Here is a 17,446-nt window from a genome sequence, read left to right on the forward strand (position 1 = left end):
TCCAACAAGTAGCAATATAGCGAAACCAAATGCTAAATCTCTGTTTTTAATGTTGCGCACATAGTTTACAGGGAATAATCAAACACACTCTCCTAATCTGTCCCCTCTCTCTCTATCAAATAGTGTGACTATTTTAACTAACTTATTTGACCTTAAAATGATTTCAGTTTGGTCCATACTATGATTCTTTTGGCGGTAAATCTCAGCCTTCCAGTCCTTATCACCATATATACAGTGCAACTTAACATGTTAACCTCACTATTTTAATGGCTAAATAATTTAAATAAATGTTTTGTTACATATTTGGTCCTAAATGAATTTTTTTAAATAGCCTTTGAAAAATTCTCTTATAATTTACTCACCCTCATGCCATCCCAGATCTGTATGACTTTCTTTATTCTGCAGAACACAAATTAAGATTTTTAGAAGACTATCTCAGCTCTGTAGGTCCATATAATGCAGGTGAATAGTGGCCAGAAGTTTGCTCTCCAAAAAGCACATGAAGGCAGCATAAAAGTAATCCATACACCTCCAAAGGTTTAATCCATGTCTTCTGAAGCGATATGATAAATGTGGGTTAGAAACAGATCAATATTTATGTCCTTTTGTATTATAAATCTCCATGTGGCAGTGGGGGCGTGGTCAAGCGCCCGTCCGGGAGAGAAATGCGGTAAGGGCGCTTGCACCTGAGCTAAATGATGTCTAACACCTGGGTCTAATTTCAGTAAGCATGGGGAGAGCGGCATAAATAGCAGCAGCCACAGAGCCTCAAGAGGAGAGAGAGTGCCTACACCCAAACCACCTACTAGTTAGAAAGTCTGCTGTACAATTGTATGTTTAGAAAGTGTGTACATTAAAGAATATTACCTTGAAGCCAAGAAGCTCTGTTCTACATGTCATCCTTGGGGAAACCTTTACACTGGTGCCGAAACCCGGGAAGAAGATTGGAAAATTCGTCCAAGTATGGAGAAAGGTCGCCCCATAGAGTCCTCCCAGCTGGCGGAAGTCCTCCAGTCCCTCGCTACACTACATCAAAGCCACCAACAATCCCTGCTTGAGCTCCGGCAGGACCAGGATCGACGATTCTTCGAGATCATGCGGGCTCAAGCAGAGGACCGGCACGCCATCCGGAGCCTCCTCAGCCAGGAGGCCGCTTCAGCTGCAGCCGCGACCCCGGACACTCGCGCCACGCTGCCCCCGCCTGCGTTACAGAAGACGGGGGCGGCCGACGATCCAGAGGCATACCTTTTTGAGCGCACAGCGGAAATTTAGGGTTGGCCGCATGACCAATGGGCAGCCCGCCTAGTCCCTCTCTTGTCCGGGGAAGCTCAACTCGCGGCTCAACAACTGCCGGCAACAAACCTCCTGGCCTATACTGATTTGAAGAAAGCCATCCTGCAACGGGTTGGTCGGAGCCCGGAAGAAAACCGCCAGCTCTTCCGGGGTATGAAGCTGGAAAAGTCTGACCGCCCGTTCGCATTTTCCCAATGGCTCCGGGATGCTTGTCGGAGGTGGCTGCTTGTGGGGGACCGCGACGTGGAGGGACTTGTCGACCAGGTGGTACTGGAGCAATTTGTTCAACGCTTACCCAGGAGAACGGCGGAGTGGGTCCAGTGCCACCGCCCGGCGTCGCTGGAGGCAGCTGTCCAACTTGCGGAGGGACCACATGGCGGCGATACCGAGGGCGGATGAGCCCGCTCTCTCCCGGACGTGCGCTTGACCACGCCCCCGCTGCCACACTCCACATTTGACCAGCCCCAACCAGTAGGTGGCAGAATGTGAAAGCGAATGTATAGATTTATAGTAAAAAGGATTTAAATATTGATCTGTTTCTCACCCACACCTATCATATTGCTTCAGAAGACATGGATTAAACCACTGGAGATTTATGCATTTTTTTATGCTGCCTTTATGTGCTTTTTGGAGATTAAAAGTTCTGACCACCATTCACTTGCATTGTATGGACCTTCAGAACTGAAATATGAATTTGTGTTCAGCAGAAGAAAGAAAGTCATACACATCTGAGATGGCATGAGGGTGAGTAAATGATGAGAGAATTTAAATTTTATGGGTGAACTGTCCCTTTAAAATGTCTTCAATGTAATTACCTGTAATGGTAACATCTGGAGGAGGGACATTTTCTTTTTGGAAAGCATTTTATTGAACAAAAATGTGTATATGCCCATGACTGCAAGCCGAGTCATCATTTCCCCAGGAGAGAATGTACATTTTAATTGTGTTCATCCTCCAAAATTTAATTTTGTCAACTTAAAGATCAACATTAGAATATAGATAACCTCAAAGCTAATTCCAATTTTGATTTCATAGGGTCTTTAATTAAGAGCCAAAAAAACCCATCATGAACTGACTTTGATGTAACGATCAGACGTTTAAGGTCGAGGAGCTGTGATGGAGATCAGGGATGTGTAGAGCACGTGACAGTGTGTGAGGAGTCGTAAAATACTTAAAGGATGATGAGACGACTGGAATAGAGCCAGTGGCTCTCTCTCCATCTGCTGTGTGTCTTACCCGACCACCGTACTGCAGAATGGGTGCAGGCAGAACTCTCCCCGTCACCTCTGCCATGTCGTCCTTCACCTTGATGCCAAACTCTTGAATGTACGGGTCCAGATTAAAGTTAGCATTCTTCATCTGGGGAAAAACACGAGGAACATATTATAATTATTACAGCATGTCCCACAGATTCAAGTATAAGGCCAGAAACAAAATGTACTTGCTAAGTGCAAGCACGTGATCCCAAAAGGGAGACAGAGTTTCCTTCAAATGTCTGTGCCATGAAAGCGGATTTATTCAGCTAGCTAGCTATAAACATGCTTAAAGGATTATTTCTGGTTCAATAAAAGTTAAGCTCAATCGACAGCATTCGTGGCATAATGTTGATTACCACAAAAAGTGGTAAGAAGTCAATGGGGACAATTTTTCGAGGGTTTAAAAGGCAGAAATGTGAAGCTTATAATTTTATAAAAAGCACCTGCATTGATTCGTTTGTGAAAACTTGTGTATTATTTGAGCTGTAAAGTTGTTTAAATATTTGTATGGTTGTTTAGGGTTTGTTGACTACATCGTCATGGCAACAAAGTTACAAAATTAGCTATAGCTTTGCACAGAAAAGGTTAGTAAGTGATTTTATCCCACTAAAATAATTTTTATATGCATGTTGTTTATGTCTTGTGGCTATACTTTTGAAATAATGAGTATTTTAACATGTATGGATTGGCCCCCATTCCTTCCTCCCATTGTAAGTGCCTCATTGTAACCCAGATTTTTTTTGCTTTTTTTAAAGAAAAATGAGGACAAGTCAAAATTATTTTGTGGTAATCAACGTTATGCCACAGATGCTGTTGATTGAGCTTAAAAAGGTGCTGCGAGCAACTTTACTGTTCTGAAGCGTTCACGTGAATGAGCCTTTGAAATAACCACGCCTCCTCATTCATATCTGGACTCTATCTGCAGGCGTATATGGTTATACATTCAAATGGACTGTGTGGAGCGGAGGGGGGCGGGCGGGTCGGAATATTGCACGCCTGGTCCCCAATCGGCCTAATGAGGCGCGCGAGGGATAAAGGCGGATGGCGGCCGTTCCCCGCATCCAGGCGGTCGGGCTACTCCGTCACCCGGCAGATGGCAGCGGCGCTCCCCTGTGTGGACGGCAGTGTCGAGGACTCTGCAACGGGCATCCCTCCTCCTTCCCGGGTTTCGGCACCAATGTAACACAGTTAAAGGATGGGCAAGGAGGAGGCGAGAACCGGCTTGTCAACATAAATCATAATTTAATGCAAACTTAAACCAAAAGCACAAACATAAACACACACACATGACGGACATGCCCGTAATTCTCTCTCTCTCGAACCATCGTCACCGGCCGCCTTGGGGAAAATAATAAACTAATAAAGCAAAGATGATAAAGATCTTTGGTAAAGATGATAGCTCCACTCAATCTCATTTTCCGAGAAATCAAACATCGTCAATGACTAAAACATCTCATAGTACTGAGAGGACATCAATATTTTTTAGCTGTATCATCCTGCCTTATATTATCTTTTCCTATGGGAAAATACTCTGGCTAGGTAACCATGACAAAATTGCACTTAAACCACAGCTTGTAGCTACAGCAAGTATCCTGCATGCACACTAGAGGGCAGCACTCACCAGTCTGCTGATCTCCTCCTGTCTGTCCGGTGCGGAGCGTGCAGTGGCTTTGATCATGGTGGATGTTTGATTATCCGTCAGTTTCTTGATGCACCGCTGTCCTGCTACAATATTACACACCTACAAGACCACCGGAGCAAACGTAAGAGCAGAGACACTCATCTATTGCCATCAGTGAAGTGTAGGTGTCAGTACTCACCTCCAGGGGCAGGTAGGTGTGTTTCTGCTCCTGTCCCACCTGTAGGCAGGGCAGGTGAGGGTATTTGAGCTGCAGGTTGTACTTTTGTTTAAAGTATTGAGCCACTGTACATTCTACAGTCTGCCCGCTCTCAAGCTGCAGAGGAAACCTGGAGACAAGATTCACAGTGTAAAGATGACCCATTCGACCCAAAATGAAAATTCTGTCATCATTTCCTCACCGACATGACACTCCAAACCTGTAAACCCATGGGGGCTGTTCATTCACGTTTTGTTGTGTTTGATTTTGTATAACACCCAGGATGTCCATGAGTTAACAAATTGAAGTGTGAAAAGCCCACAAAACTACAGTATAAATTCTAAAGACTTCACATGAAGTTACCCAGCATGATACTCACGTTTGGTGACTAGCAGGGCGACGCGTGACGTTGCAGACACGGTACTTCCTTTTCATTTGACCACAGTGCGTAACCTCCACCTTCAGGCCTGTCCACCAACAACAGAACACAAAACACAAATATTGTTAAGCACTGTCAGAGGTTTGAGTCAAAAGAATAAGGGTGTCAATGGCTGAACTGGCCCCTTAAAACAGGAACCCACTATGTTAGTGACCGGAGGGCGGGACAATGTCCTGTGTAAAGTTTCAAAAACAACTCAAAATGCACAACACAATTACTCAAGTTTGTAGATTTTGGTGGCTTGACAAAAGCTTGAATTCTTAAGGTTATACAGGCCCTAAAGTTGGACAAGTCAACAGAAAATCAGATTTCTAGGTCATCTGAATGGTTGCTAGGTGTTTCTAAGGTGGTTTAGCATTGATAGGCTTTCTGGCTTGTTGCAAAGTGTAGCTATGGTGTTCTGGTTAGTTGCTAGGCATTGCTAGCATGTTCTAGCAAGTTGTTTGCATGTTTTAGCTAGTTTTAAGCATTGCTAGCATGTTTTGTCATCTAGCTAGGCATTGCTTGCTTGATGCAAGGTGTTGTTAGCATGTTCTAGTATGTTTCAAGACATTAACATGATGATAGGCATTGCTCGATGTACTTACACATTAAGTTGATGGATGCCGGTTTCTTTTTTAACAGGTTGCTTGGGTGTTCTGGTTCATTGCTAGGCATTGATACCATATTCTAGTATGTTGCAAGGCATTTTTAACATATAGCTATGCATTGCTAGCATGTAGCTAGATGTTCCTAGCATGTTCCAGCATGTTGCTAGGCATTTCTAGAATAATGTCAGGTATTGCTATCACTTTTAGTAAGTAGTTAAGCATTGCTAGCATATTTGTAGGCATAGCTAGCACATTTTAGCCAGCACAATGCACTTGTACATTAAGTTGACGGATGCAGGTTTAATTTTAAACAGGTTACCAGAGTGTTCTGGTTAGTTGTTAGGCATTGCTAGCATGTTGCTAAGTGCTACTAGCATGTTCTAATATGTTGCTAAGCATTTTTAACATGTAGCTAAGTATTGCTAGAATGTAGCTAGACGTTGCTAGGTGTTTCTAGAATGATTCCAGGCATTGCTATCATATTTTAGCATGTAACTAAGTGTTGCTAACATGTTGTTAGGCATAGCTAGCATGTTTTAACAAGCACAATGCACTTGTACATTAAGTTGACAGATGCTGGTTTATTTTTAACAGGTTGCCAGGGTGTACTGGTTAGTTGCTAGGCATTGCTAACAGGTTGCTAGCATGTTTTTGCTAATTTCTGGGCACTGTTAACATGTAGCTAGGCATTGCTAGTATGATGCTAGGTGTTGCTAGCTTGTTCTACTATGTTGCAAGGCATTTCTAATATGTTGCTAGGCAATGCTAACACATTTTGGCATGTAGCTAGGCATTGCTAGCATGTAGCTAGATGTTGCTAACACGTTCTATCATGTTGCTAGGTGTTTTTACGATGAAAGGCATTGCTAGCATGTTTTAGCATGTAGCTAGGCTTTACTAGCATACATGACATGACTTGTACCTTAAGTTTACAGATGCTAGTTTCTATTTTTGTCACAAATCTACTTAAGCCACTTTTTTCCCTGTCTGAAATGATGAATCTTTACGAATCTGTAAACATCTTATGCGTCAATTGTTTATTCATTGTACTAAGAACCTTCTTCTTTTTACATTAAAGCCAGCTAATGATATAAAAAAAGGATGTAACTGACCATTTTACAACATAACCTGCCCACAAACAAACCTGCTGCATTCACAGTGTTTGTTTTACGAGTCTTCCTCCAAGTTGTGAGAACATTTTAAAATCCAAAGCAATTTGATTCAGTGTCTTTACGATGAGACTCTATCTTCAGACTTACTGTATACACCATACATAATACATATACTTCATTTTGACATCTTAAGTGCTAAGCGGTTGCTACAGTATTCTGGAAGGTTTCTAGGGTATTGCAAGCTAATTGTTAGGGTGTTCTGGGTGGTTGCTTACTGGTCCAGGTCAGAAGACCCCACTCTCTCAAGTCTGTAGACATAGCTCTCGAACCTCAGTGGGAGTCTATGGAATTTCTCTGTCTGTTTTATCATCCGGTATGAGAAAGTTATCATTCAAAGTGCTTAGAAATGAAATAGCACATATCTCTTCAAAAAGGCCAGACATTTGAGGTAGTTTGTGCAAAGAGGTGAGACCCACCTTTGATCTCCTTGGTGAATCGGACTCTTTGTGAGTCAGTGAGCGTCTTCGGCTGCTCGTCAATGTTGCGGATGTCCAGAACTTCACACATAAACTCAATGACGGGCTGGGCTTTGTAAAATGCCGTTGCAGATACTGGAAACAGTAAGGATGGAGAGTTGGAAAGATCAATGTTTATAGGGACTATTTCAAAGACTATTCATTGGTCTTTGTTCCTAGAACATTTCTGGTAAGTTGTCAAACACATTCAAAACCACAACGGGAGAGACTTCATTGCATTTATATTTACATTTACATTTATGCATTTGGCAGACGCTTTTATCCAAAGCGACTTACAGTGCACTTATTACAGGGACAATCCCCCCGGAGCAACCTGGAGTTAAGGGCCTTGCTCAAGGACCCAACAGTGACATCTTGGTGGTGCTGGGGCTTGAACCCCTGACCTTCTGGTCAGTAATCCTGAGCCTCAACCACTGAGCCACCACTGCCCCCTCATTGATAGTAAACAGGCTAATTTGGACATCTGGAGGGCGAAAGGTACACGATATACTGTACACACATTTCTGTATGGAGAAGGCTTAAAGGTAGATTTCTTATGCGACAAATTTCGTGTTTTTTTAAGCATGACGTCATCACGCACACCATTTTTATCGATAAAAGGTCATTTGAAGGAAAACAAGCAAAAGACGGCACATTTCGCAAACTTTTTTTTACGCATTTTCACTTTGTCGCCTTTGAGAAAAATTGTTGCCATAAAAGCCTTTTTTACAAGATCCGGTCATGATACCTCATTGTTTAGTTTCAGTTTTTGTATGAAAATAAATGTGTTGTGTTTTAGCTAGACTGAAAAAAGTATGCTAGTCATTTTGTTTAGACAGTTCTGGGTTCTACTGGAACTGCTTCAGGACCAAAACCTTTTGGCTATGTACAGCTGTGGCCAAAAGTATTGCAGTGACATACATATTTGTATTTGGCTTCAGTATCTGTAGATAATTTTTTCACATGACTCTATGGTATACTGGAAAACAATGATAAGCATTTCATGAGTTTTAAAGGCCTTTATTGGCAAAAACATTCAATATAAATCCTGACTGATGGCGATCCATTCTTGACTTATTAGTGCTCAGAGAAATCACAATTTGTGGGCTTCTGCTTGTCCACTCGCCTTTTGAGGATTGACCACAGGTTCTCTATGGGATTAAGATGCGCGGAGTTGTCTGGCCACGGATCCAAAATTTCTTTCTTGCCTTGTGACATGGTGCTCCATCATGCTGGGAAATGCACGAATCATCACCAAATTGGTGAGAGAAGTTGCCCTTGCAAGACGTTTTGATACCATTCTTTATTCATGGCCGTGTTTTTGGGCAGGATTGTGAGAGAGCCCACTCCCTGTGATGAAAAGCAACCCCACGAATGGAGTGTCTCAGGATGCTTCACTGTTGGCACGACACAGGACTCATGGTAGCCTTCACATTTTCTTCACCGGACTATCAATTTTCCAGATGTCCCAAACAGTCGGAAGGGGGCTTCCAGTCTTCTGCTGTCCAATCCTTGTACTTCCTGCAGAATTTCAGCCTGTCATTGATGTTTTTCTTGGACAGAAGTGGCTTCTTTGCTGCCTTTCTTGACACGAGGCCATTGCCCAAAAGTCTTCGCCTCACTGTGCGTGCAGATGCACTCGCACCAACCTGCTGCCAATATTGAGCTCTGCACTGGTGGTGACACGATTCCAGCTGACTCCTCAGAAGGAGACGGTCCTGGCACCTGCTGGACACTCTTGGACGTCCTGAAGCGTTCTTCACTGCAGTTGAACCTCTCTCCTTGAAGTTCTTGATGATCCAGTAAATGGTTCTTTCAGGTGCAATATTCTTTGCAGCAATTTCCTTGCATGTGAGGCCATTTTGATGCAAAGCGATGATGGCTGCACGTCTTTCTTTTGAGGTAACCATTGCGAACAAGAACACAATGATTGAAACCACTTCTTCCCTCCTTTTATAGCAATCAATCTGCTCTTATAATCCAATCAGAATGATTGAGTGATTTCAGCTGACTAGGACTCGTTCACACTTTCCCAGGTGCCGCTGATATGATTAGTGAAATGATGTTAGCTGGTGCCAGGGCCAAAAAACTGTGAAATTTGTGTTTTTGTGATAAAGTAAATTTTTTGGCCAATGAAGCTTTTTGCAATTATTTAAAATGCATCTGATTACATCTGATTGCAGAATAATCGAGAAACAATGTGAATCAACACCACAACAACTGAAGCAGAAATCTTTGCAAAATACAAAATGCATGTCCCTGCCAATAACTTGGCCACGGCTCTACATACAGGCACATTAGTCACATTTTTGCCAGGACATCCAGAATTTTGGCCACTGAAATTGCATCCTGGATTTGTAATTTGTTTTCTGTACTGATTTTCTGTAAATTATTTTAAGTCATTTTTTATTGAAAATTCCTGTTGTTGCAGCCCTAAGTTTTAAACCATAAAAGGCATATTACGTGGTAAATCAAGCCTGCAAGTGACAAATATTGAGTTAGATTGATGTAAAAAAAAAACATAGCCTAAGGGTTTTATTATACCTAAAGGGGTTTCTTGCAACCACCAGCAGACATGCATATTAACATTGTAAATCCTTTATAATTGTTTACATCATTAAATAGGTCTATTCCAATGACTGGCATATTAAGACATTAAATAATCAAAAATCAAGAACATTTGGGTGAACTGTTCCATTAATGGGACGGTTCACCCAAAAATGAAAATTCTCTCATCATTTACTCACCCTCATGCTATCACAGAAGTGTATGACTTTCTCTCTTCTGCCAAACACAAATGAAGATTTCAGCTCTGTTGGTCCATACAATGCAAGTGAATGGGTGCCAACATTTTTAAGCTCCAAAATCAACATAACAGTACTCCAGACGACTCCAGTGTTTTAATCCATACCTTCTGAAGTGATATGATAGGTGTGGGTGAGAAACAGACAAGTCCTTTTTGTCCTCATCTGATTTTGGTGATTCACGTTCTTCATGCATATCGCCCCCTACTGAGCAGGGAGGACAATTCATGACATAAAATGACTTAAATAGTGATCTGTTTCTCACCCACAGCTATCATTTCATGTCTGAACACATGGATTCAAACACTGGAGTCATATGATTTATGTTTATGCTCTCTTTATGTGCTTTTTAGAGCTTCAAAATTCTGGTCACCATTCACTTGCATTGTATGGACCAACAGAGCTGAGATATTCTTCTAAAATCTTAATTTGTGTTCTGCAGAAGAAAGTAAGTCACACATCTGGGATGCCAGGAGGGTGAGTAAATGATGAGAGAATTTTCATTTTTGGGTGAACTGTTCCTTTAAGGACAATGGATGATGTCATACCATCAATGTTGAGCATCATCTTCCACATGGCTGGCCGAACAGACTGATGAAAGCCGAACCACACCTCTCTACCTCCACCCAGAGGATGATAGTAGCCTTCAGGAGGAGAAAAGAAGGAGCGTCCGACTGGAGTGTACCTGCAGATGGAAAGCCAGATGGTTGCAATGAGACAGCAAAGTAAAAAAAATATGTATCTTTCCAATAAATATAGCATATGGGAAAAAAGTTGTGTTTCAAGGTAACAGGCTGTTACAATGAGAACTTTTGAGGATGATGTAATCTGAATGGCTCATAAAAACTAATTTAACATATTCAGATGATCTCTTCTTGTCTAAGCGGCCAGTTTTCGGCCAGAATAAGCTGCATTGCACACTCAAATTTCTGTAACCTGCAAGTCCATGTTCAGCGTACCTCATGGAGGCCAGGTGTCTCATGGCCACATCGAGGGCTTGGACAGAGTCCAAAGGGACCTGCAGACGTCCACTGACCAGCGTCTCCTGCAGCAGCCTCCACGACACCTTGGCCAGCCAACAAATGGACACTTTAAAGATACGGTCTTTCCCTTCACCAGGGATGGTCACTTCAAAGTCAACCTACGACATGAAATGAAACATCTGAAATGACATGAGAACTGGAGAGCAGACAATTCATTATTAAAGGGATAGTTCACCCACAAATTACATTCTTTCATCATTTACACACCTTCATGTTGTTCCAAACACATATGACTTACTCCCTTCCCTTTAATGGGAGATGGAATGAGAGTGAGTAAATCATGACAGAATTGTTATTTTTTGGTGAACTGCTCCTTTAAGAAGCTTGAGTGTTTTTACAGGTCATACGGCGACCCAACATTTTAACAAGCAACTACTTGACATACCTTTTCACTACCTATTGGTAAAGCTAAAACAGTGTAGATATTCTTCTTCCCATCATAAACTGGCTTTCGGTCACCAAAGAGCTGTGGTTTGAAATGTTGAACCATGTACTCCACAACCTCTCTGAGAAGAAACAAACAGTTAATTAAATCAATAACCAAATACCTAAATAGTAAATAACTACCAAAATAATTAATAAATTATAATATAAATCAAGTAATTAAGGGGTGAATGAATAAATACAAAAAATAATAACAAATAATGTAATACATTGAATAATCAATAAATAAAGGAATGAATGTAATGAAATTATTAGATGAACAACTTAATAAAATAAATATAAATATTATAATTCAAATAAATAATAAATATAATAAAAAGGACTGAATTAATAAATACAAATCAATAGTTAAATCAGTAATTAATTAAATCTTGTATAAATATTAAATAAATAACTTTTGTTTTTAATTAATAAATCAATACAATTTAAGTACATTATAAATAAACTAATGGTGGACTGAATTATTTATTAAAAATAAAATGAGACTCATGAGATTTAATACTAAAGCATTGATGTTTTCTCAGAAATATTTGTACATGTATTTTCTAGTGGACAAAATAAAGGAATTCAAATAATGACATTATTAAATGAATAACTTACAATCAAAAATACACATTATAATAAAAAATAAATAATACATATTATAAATAAAAAGGACTGAGCGAGTAAATAAATACTTTAATAAATAATAAATAAAATACAAATATATAATTAAAAAAAATTATGGACTGAATATCTAAATACAAATAAATACTTTAATAAATAATCAAAATAAAAAAATAAAATAAAAAATGATGGACTGAATAAATAAATAAAAATAAATACTTGTATAAATCATAAAAAATAAAATAAACAAATGATGGACTGAATAAATAAATACAAATAAATACTTTAATAAATAATACAAAATAAAATAAACAAATGATGGACTGAATAAATAAAAATAAATACTTTAATAAATAATAACAAAATACAAATAAATAAATAAATAATAAAATAACAAATGATGGACTGAATAAATAAATACAAATAAATACTTTAATAATTAATAAAAATAACAAAATGAAATAAATGATGGACTGAATAAATAAATACTTGAATAAATAATAACAAATAAAATAATAATAAAATAAACAAATGATGGACTGAATAAATAAATAAAAAGAAAAGAAGAATCATATTATGTAATACTGAAACATTTATGTTTTTATCAAAATTTATGCAAAATATTTTTCATTTATTTTCTAGACAAAAATATGAAGGAATTAAAATAATAAAATTATTACATTGATAACTAAATAAAAATAAATAAAAGGACTGAATGAATAAAATAAAATACTAATTAAATGAATAACTAAATACCTAAGTAAATAGTAAATAAACAAATGAAAACATATTAATTAAATTAATAACTAACTAAATAAATAAATACATAAAATCAATAATAAAATAAACCAATGACAGACTGAATGAATAAATAAAAATAAAAGGAGATTTGAGTGATTTGATTGTGAAACCTTTGTTTTATCAAAATCAAGGCAGAAATAGTTTTTCATTTATTTTCTGAAGGGAAATGTATAACAGAATCATACTAGATAATACCAAAGTCTTTTTAGCAAGTCAGTCCACTCGGCGCCCATCTTTGGAACGCTCCCGGACAGCTATTTTTCTCGTTTTTTCTGTGTAAACAAGATTCCTATCTATTTGAATGGGGAAAGACCAAAATCTCCAAAACAGTTGATCAACATTACGATCAAATAACATTTTAAATCAGCAGTCAAATCCGACAACACTGGTACTATAAATTGTGCTTCTTTTCCTCAGATTACACTCAAATAGATACAATTTTCCCAGCTTGTATAGCTAATGTGCATGCACGTTCTAGAGTTGATAGACAAGAAGATTTGTTTCTAGGTCATACTTTATGTAATTGGGGAGCCTGAAATGTTTTAGCCCTCCTCATAGTGAGCCTTGCAAATCTATCATTCAGATCGCTATCTAACATGTTTTTAAGATCTTGCTCAGCAAGATTATCTTCAAACTGTTGCTTGGCCATCAAAGTAGTTCCCTACAGTGCCCCTTTCTGCAACACTGGGAATGCTACGCACACTTGCGTTGTGTTATGAATTGCACAATTGACATATTTCGAAACACAATGATGCAAGAAATCAAGCTTATGTAGCTAGAAGCATTTCCATTCATGTACTAGGGTATGTTGTGGGCCTCCTAGTCGACCCAAAGCAACTTTTATCTCAATTCATATTAAGGACACACTGAACGAATGTGGAAAATTGAGGTGATGGGACCATTACCTGTTGACCCGACGAGGACACTTGTCAGGTTTGATGTCCACTTCATAGTGGAAAACGTCAATTTTTGGGATCTCCACCTCAAAGTAGTTGGCAAGCAGCTTGATGGGTTTGCCCACGGTGCCCATGCCCGGCCGGCGGGGCGCCTGGAACACCTGCTGCAGGGGTGGGGGGTACCGCCCCATGGGCACTGAGAAGACAGAAAGATCATTTTTTTTCAGTTTAGCCGAAAGATATGTAATGTACCTTTTACTGGGGGAGGACAGTTAAGCATCCGTTGCAGCAAAACTCATCGCGGAGCTGCAAAACCTCAAAAACAATCACTGCTTTAAAAATAATTTGCTCTAATGTTCATTTAAGCTCTTATTTTAGGGATGCACAGCGGCATCAGCCACCAATATTTAATGCCCAATTAGCATTTATTTATAAGTACATTTATTGCAAGTTATAAAAGTTATAATAATTTTTTGCTTACCAAAATAAATGAATGTAAATTTTGACAAATAATTCAGGCTTTTTTTCCCTGCATCAATTGTCATGTTATTATATTTGTATCTATTCTTGCCAACACTTTACAATAAGGCTCCATTAGTTAACAATGTTAATTAACATGAACTAACAATGACCAATTCTTATTAAGCATTTATTAATCTTACATTAGTAAATGCACTTGTGACAGGGCGGAGGGCGGAGCCGTGTTTCCGCACACCCGCCCCCTAATCAGGCTAATCAAGGCTCAGAGAGGGATAAAGGCCGACTGGAAGCTGCGAGCGAGCGAGCGAGAGAGAGAGAGAGATTTACGGACAGCTGTCCGACACATTTGTGTCTGTGTCTTTTTGTTTTAGTTTTATATAAAATTATTATTAATATAATAAGCCGGTTCTTGCCTCCTCCTTTCCATTAATCCCTTTACAGCACTATAAACTGACATGAACTAACAATGAACAATTGTTTTTTAACTAACTAACATTAATTAACATTAATAAACGTTAACCAAGATTAATAAATTGTGTCACAAATATATTGTTCATTGTTAGTTTGTGATACCAATGCATGAACTAATGTAAAGTGTTATTTCCTTTCGTATTTTTGATCTTTTTTGACTTGCATTTATCATTTTATTGTAGCTCTCTTAGATTTCGGCCTGTCACGTCACAGATGCAACCAAGTTCAATGGGAACCATTTATTATTGGAACAAAAATATATGATTACATTTCGGTTATGCATAAAATATCAGTATTGGAATATATATATATATTTTTTTATTTTATTTTTTTTTTTTTTATTTATTTTACTGCATATGAAATATTGCACACTTATTACAACTAATGGCATCTTATTTATTTTTTTATTTTATTATCTGGGGGAAGGTTATAAAAGCGGGAAATGTTGATAGGTGACAGAATTGGGGATTTGAGGGATTGTGTGTGTATAGATATGGTGATAGGAGTTTGTATGGACAAGGGACAAAAAGGAAAAGGAACAACGATTTCCAACTCAAAACTATTGCTGCTACTAACAATAATCAAAACAATTATAATAAATGAAAAGTCTCAATCTAATTATGTGAACGGAGCATTTGCCAATTTTTATTGTCAGCACTTTGTGTAAAAGCATGTTGCTCCTCATTAGGGACGCATGCGAGTAATCAATTAATCGAGTACTCATTCAGCTTTCAATTTTCGACTAGCACCTCAACTAAACCTTTGCTTGCCATGGGCAATAACGAAACTGCTTCTCTGACCTAAATCTTGCCGCTACGATCTTGCATGATGTTGTTAGTTTAGTTGTTGGTTTGGGATTAGTTGACCCAAAAGTGAAAATTCGATCATTATTTAATGTGATTGTATGGCAAAGGTTGAACTTAAATTGTAAATTTCAAGTTATCGATTAGTCGATTTATGTGTTAGAGTACTCGGCTATAAAATTACTTGAAATGCCCATCCTTCAAACAATGTGCAAATTAAAGCCTATAAAATGAATATACAGCTCTGGAAGAAATTAATAGAGCACTGCAAAATAATCAGTTTCTCTGGATTTACAGGGATGTGTTTGAGAAAAATGAAAATTTTGTTGGGCGTGGTAGAGAGCATGCCAAGACGCATGAAAGCTGTGATTGAAAATCAGGATTATATTGATTTCTGAACTCTAAGTTAAGACATTAGTATTGTGTTGTTTAAAAATGAATATAAACTTGTTTTCTTTGCATTATTTGAGGTCTGAAAACACGGCATCTTTTGTTATTTTGAGCAGTTGTCATTTTCTGCAAATAAATGCTCTAAATGACAATATATATTTATTTGGATTTTGGGAGAAATGTTGTCAGTACAAAAATGTTAAATTTACTCAAATACATACCTACAGTATAAATAGTAAATCCAGAGAAACTGCTAATTTTGTAGTGGTCTATTATTTATTTCCAGAGCTGTATGTATATGTTATATATACATACACACAAAGATTCCCCATTTAGCCTTAACAGACTGTAGGGGCAAGTGCTGTTAGCGAGCACCTATGAAGGCCGGAACGGTACACGAGGGGGTGGTTGGCCAGCACCACACCCGACCGCCTTTGTCTCCCCAGTGGCCATGTTTTACACACCGCACCAGGTACTCATTTTTGGCTGAGTCGACCTAGGGGAGGCCCGGGAACGGTTCAGATAATCGTCACTGTGTTGGCCATGAGCGGGAATCAAACTCGGGTCGCCAGGTTCGTAGCGCAGCGCGCTAACCGCTACACACACACACACACACACACACACACACACACACACACACACACACACACACACACATGTTGTGTTTCCATGTTTTATGGGGACTTTCCATAGACATAATGGTTTTTATACTGTACAAACTTTATATTCTATCCCCTAAACCTAACCCTACCCCTAAACCTAACCCTCACAGAAAACTTTCTGCATTTTTACATTTTCAAAAAACATAATTTAGTATGATTTATAAGCTGTTTTCCTCATGGGGACCGACAAAATGTCCCCACAAGGTCAAAAATTTCAGGTTTTACTATCCTTATGGGGACATGTGGTCCCCACAAAGTGATAAATACACGCTCACACACACACACACACACACACACACACACACACACACACACACACACACACACACACACACACACACACACACACACACACACACACACACACACACACACACACACACACACACACACACACTACTGTGCAAACGTTTTAGCCACATAAGATGTTTCACAAAAGCATTTGTCTTAAGATGGTTATTTATAATATATAATTTTAGACTCCCAAACATTACTTTTGCTAATAGAAAAGATCAGAATAGAAGAACAGGGAGCCCTGCAACAGATGGTATGGTACACACAGAGCCCCCCACTGAACATCGAGTCAGTCTGAGATTAAATATAGAGACAGAAGCAATTGAGAAAAGCTTGGAACATCATATCTGCAAACAACCAGGATAAACTGTGTCCTGTGTACCTAGAAGAATTTATGCTGTTTTAAAGGCAAAGGTGGTCACTAAATATTGATTTAGCTTTTTCGTGTTTACTGCACTTTGTATGACATTAAGTGAATGAAATGAAACTATTTATGGCATTATTTTTGAAAACATCCTCACTATGGAAACATTTTCACAAGTGCCTAAAACTTACTGCACAGTACTGTATATACATATATACTGTATTTACATGTAATTAATGCAAAAGGAGAATATAATACAAATATAAATGTAAATGTATAACTCTTCACTCATTTTTTTTAAACAAATTAGAAGAAAAAATAATCCAAATTTGGGCCCAAGCACTT

At 38.6% G+C, this 17,446-nt stretch overlaps 1 protein-coding gene across 1 annotated transcript in view; it reads right to left on the minus strand.

Moving 5' to 3' along the window:
- The window catches only part of LOC127657742 (protein argonaute-1-like), a 38,920-nt gene that overhangs the window by 15,403 nt on the left and 6,071 nt on the right, over positions 1-17,446 (minus strand). Inside the window, exons 2-10 of the mRNA XM_052146618.1 lie at positions 13,647-13,833; positions 11,276-11,396; positions 10,807-10,988; positions 10,396-10,532; positions 7,005-7,139; positions 4,767-4,854; positions 4,370-4,517; positions 4,171-4,290; positions 2,530-2,652 (exon numbers count right to left, since the gene is read on the minus strand). Of these exons, the coding sequence (XP_052002578.1) occupies positions 2,530-2,652; positions 4,171-4,290; positions 4,370-4,517; positions 4,767-4,854; positions 7,005-7,139; positions 10,396-10,532; positions 10,807-10,988; positions 11,276-11,396; positions 13,647-13,833 (1,241 nt within the window). The remainder of the gene's footprint in view (positions 1-2,529; positions 2,653-4,170; positions 4,291-4,369; positions 4,518-4,766; positions 4,855-7,004; positions 7,140-10,395; positions 10,533-10,806; positions 10,989-11,275; positions 11,397-13,646; positions 13,834-17,446) is intronic.

This window comes from Xyrauchen texanus, chromosome 17 (assembly GCF_025860055.1).
Source record: "Xyrauchen texanus isolate HMW12.3.18 chromosome 17, RBS_HiC_50CHRs, whole genome shotgun sequence".
Lineage (NCBI taxonomy): Eukaryota > Metazoa > Chordata > Actinopteri > Cypriniformes > Catostomidae > Xyrauchen > Xyrauchen texanus.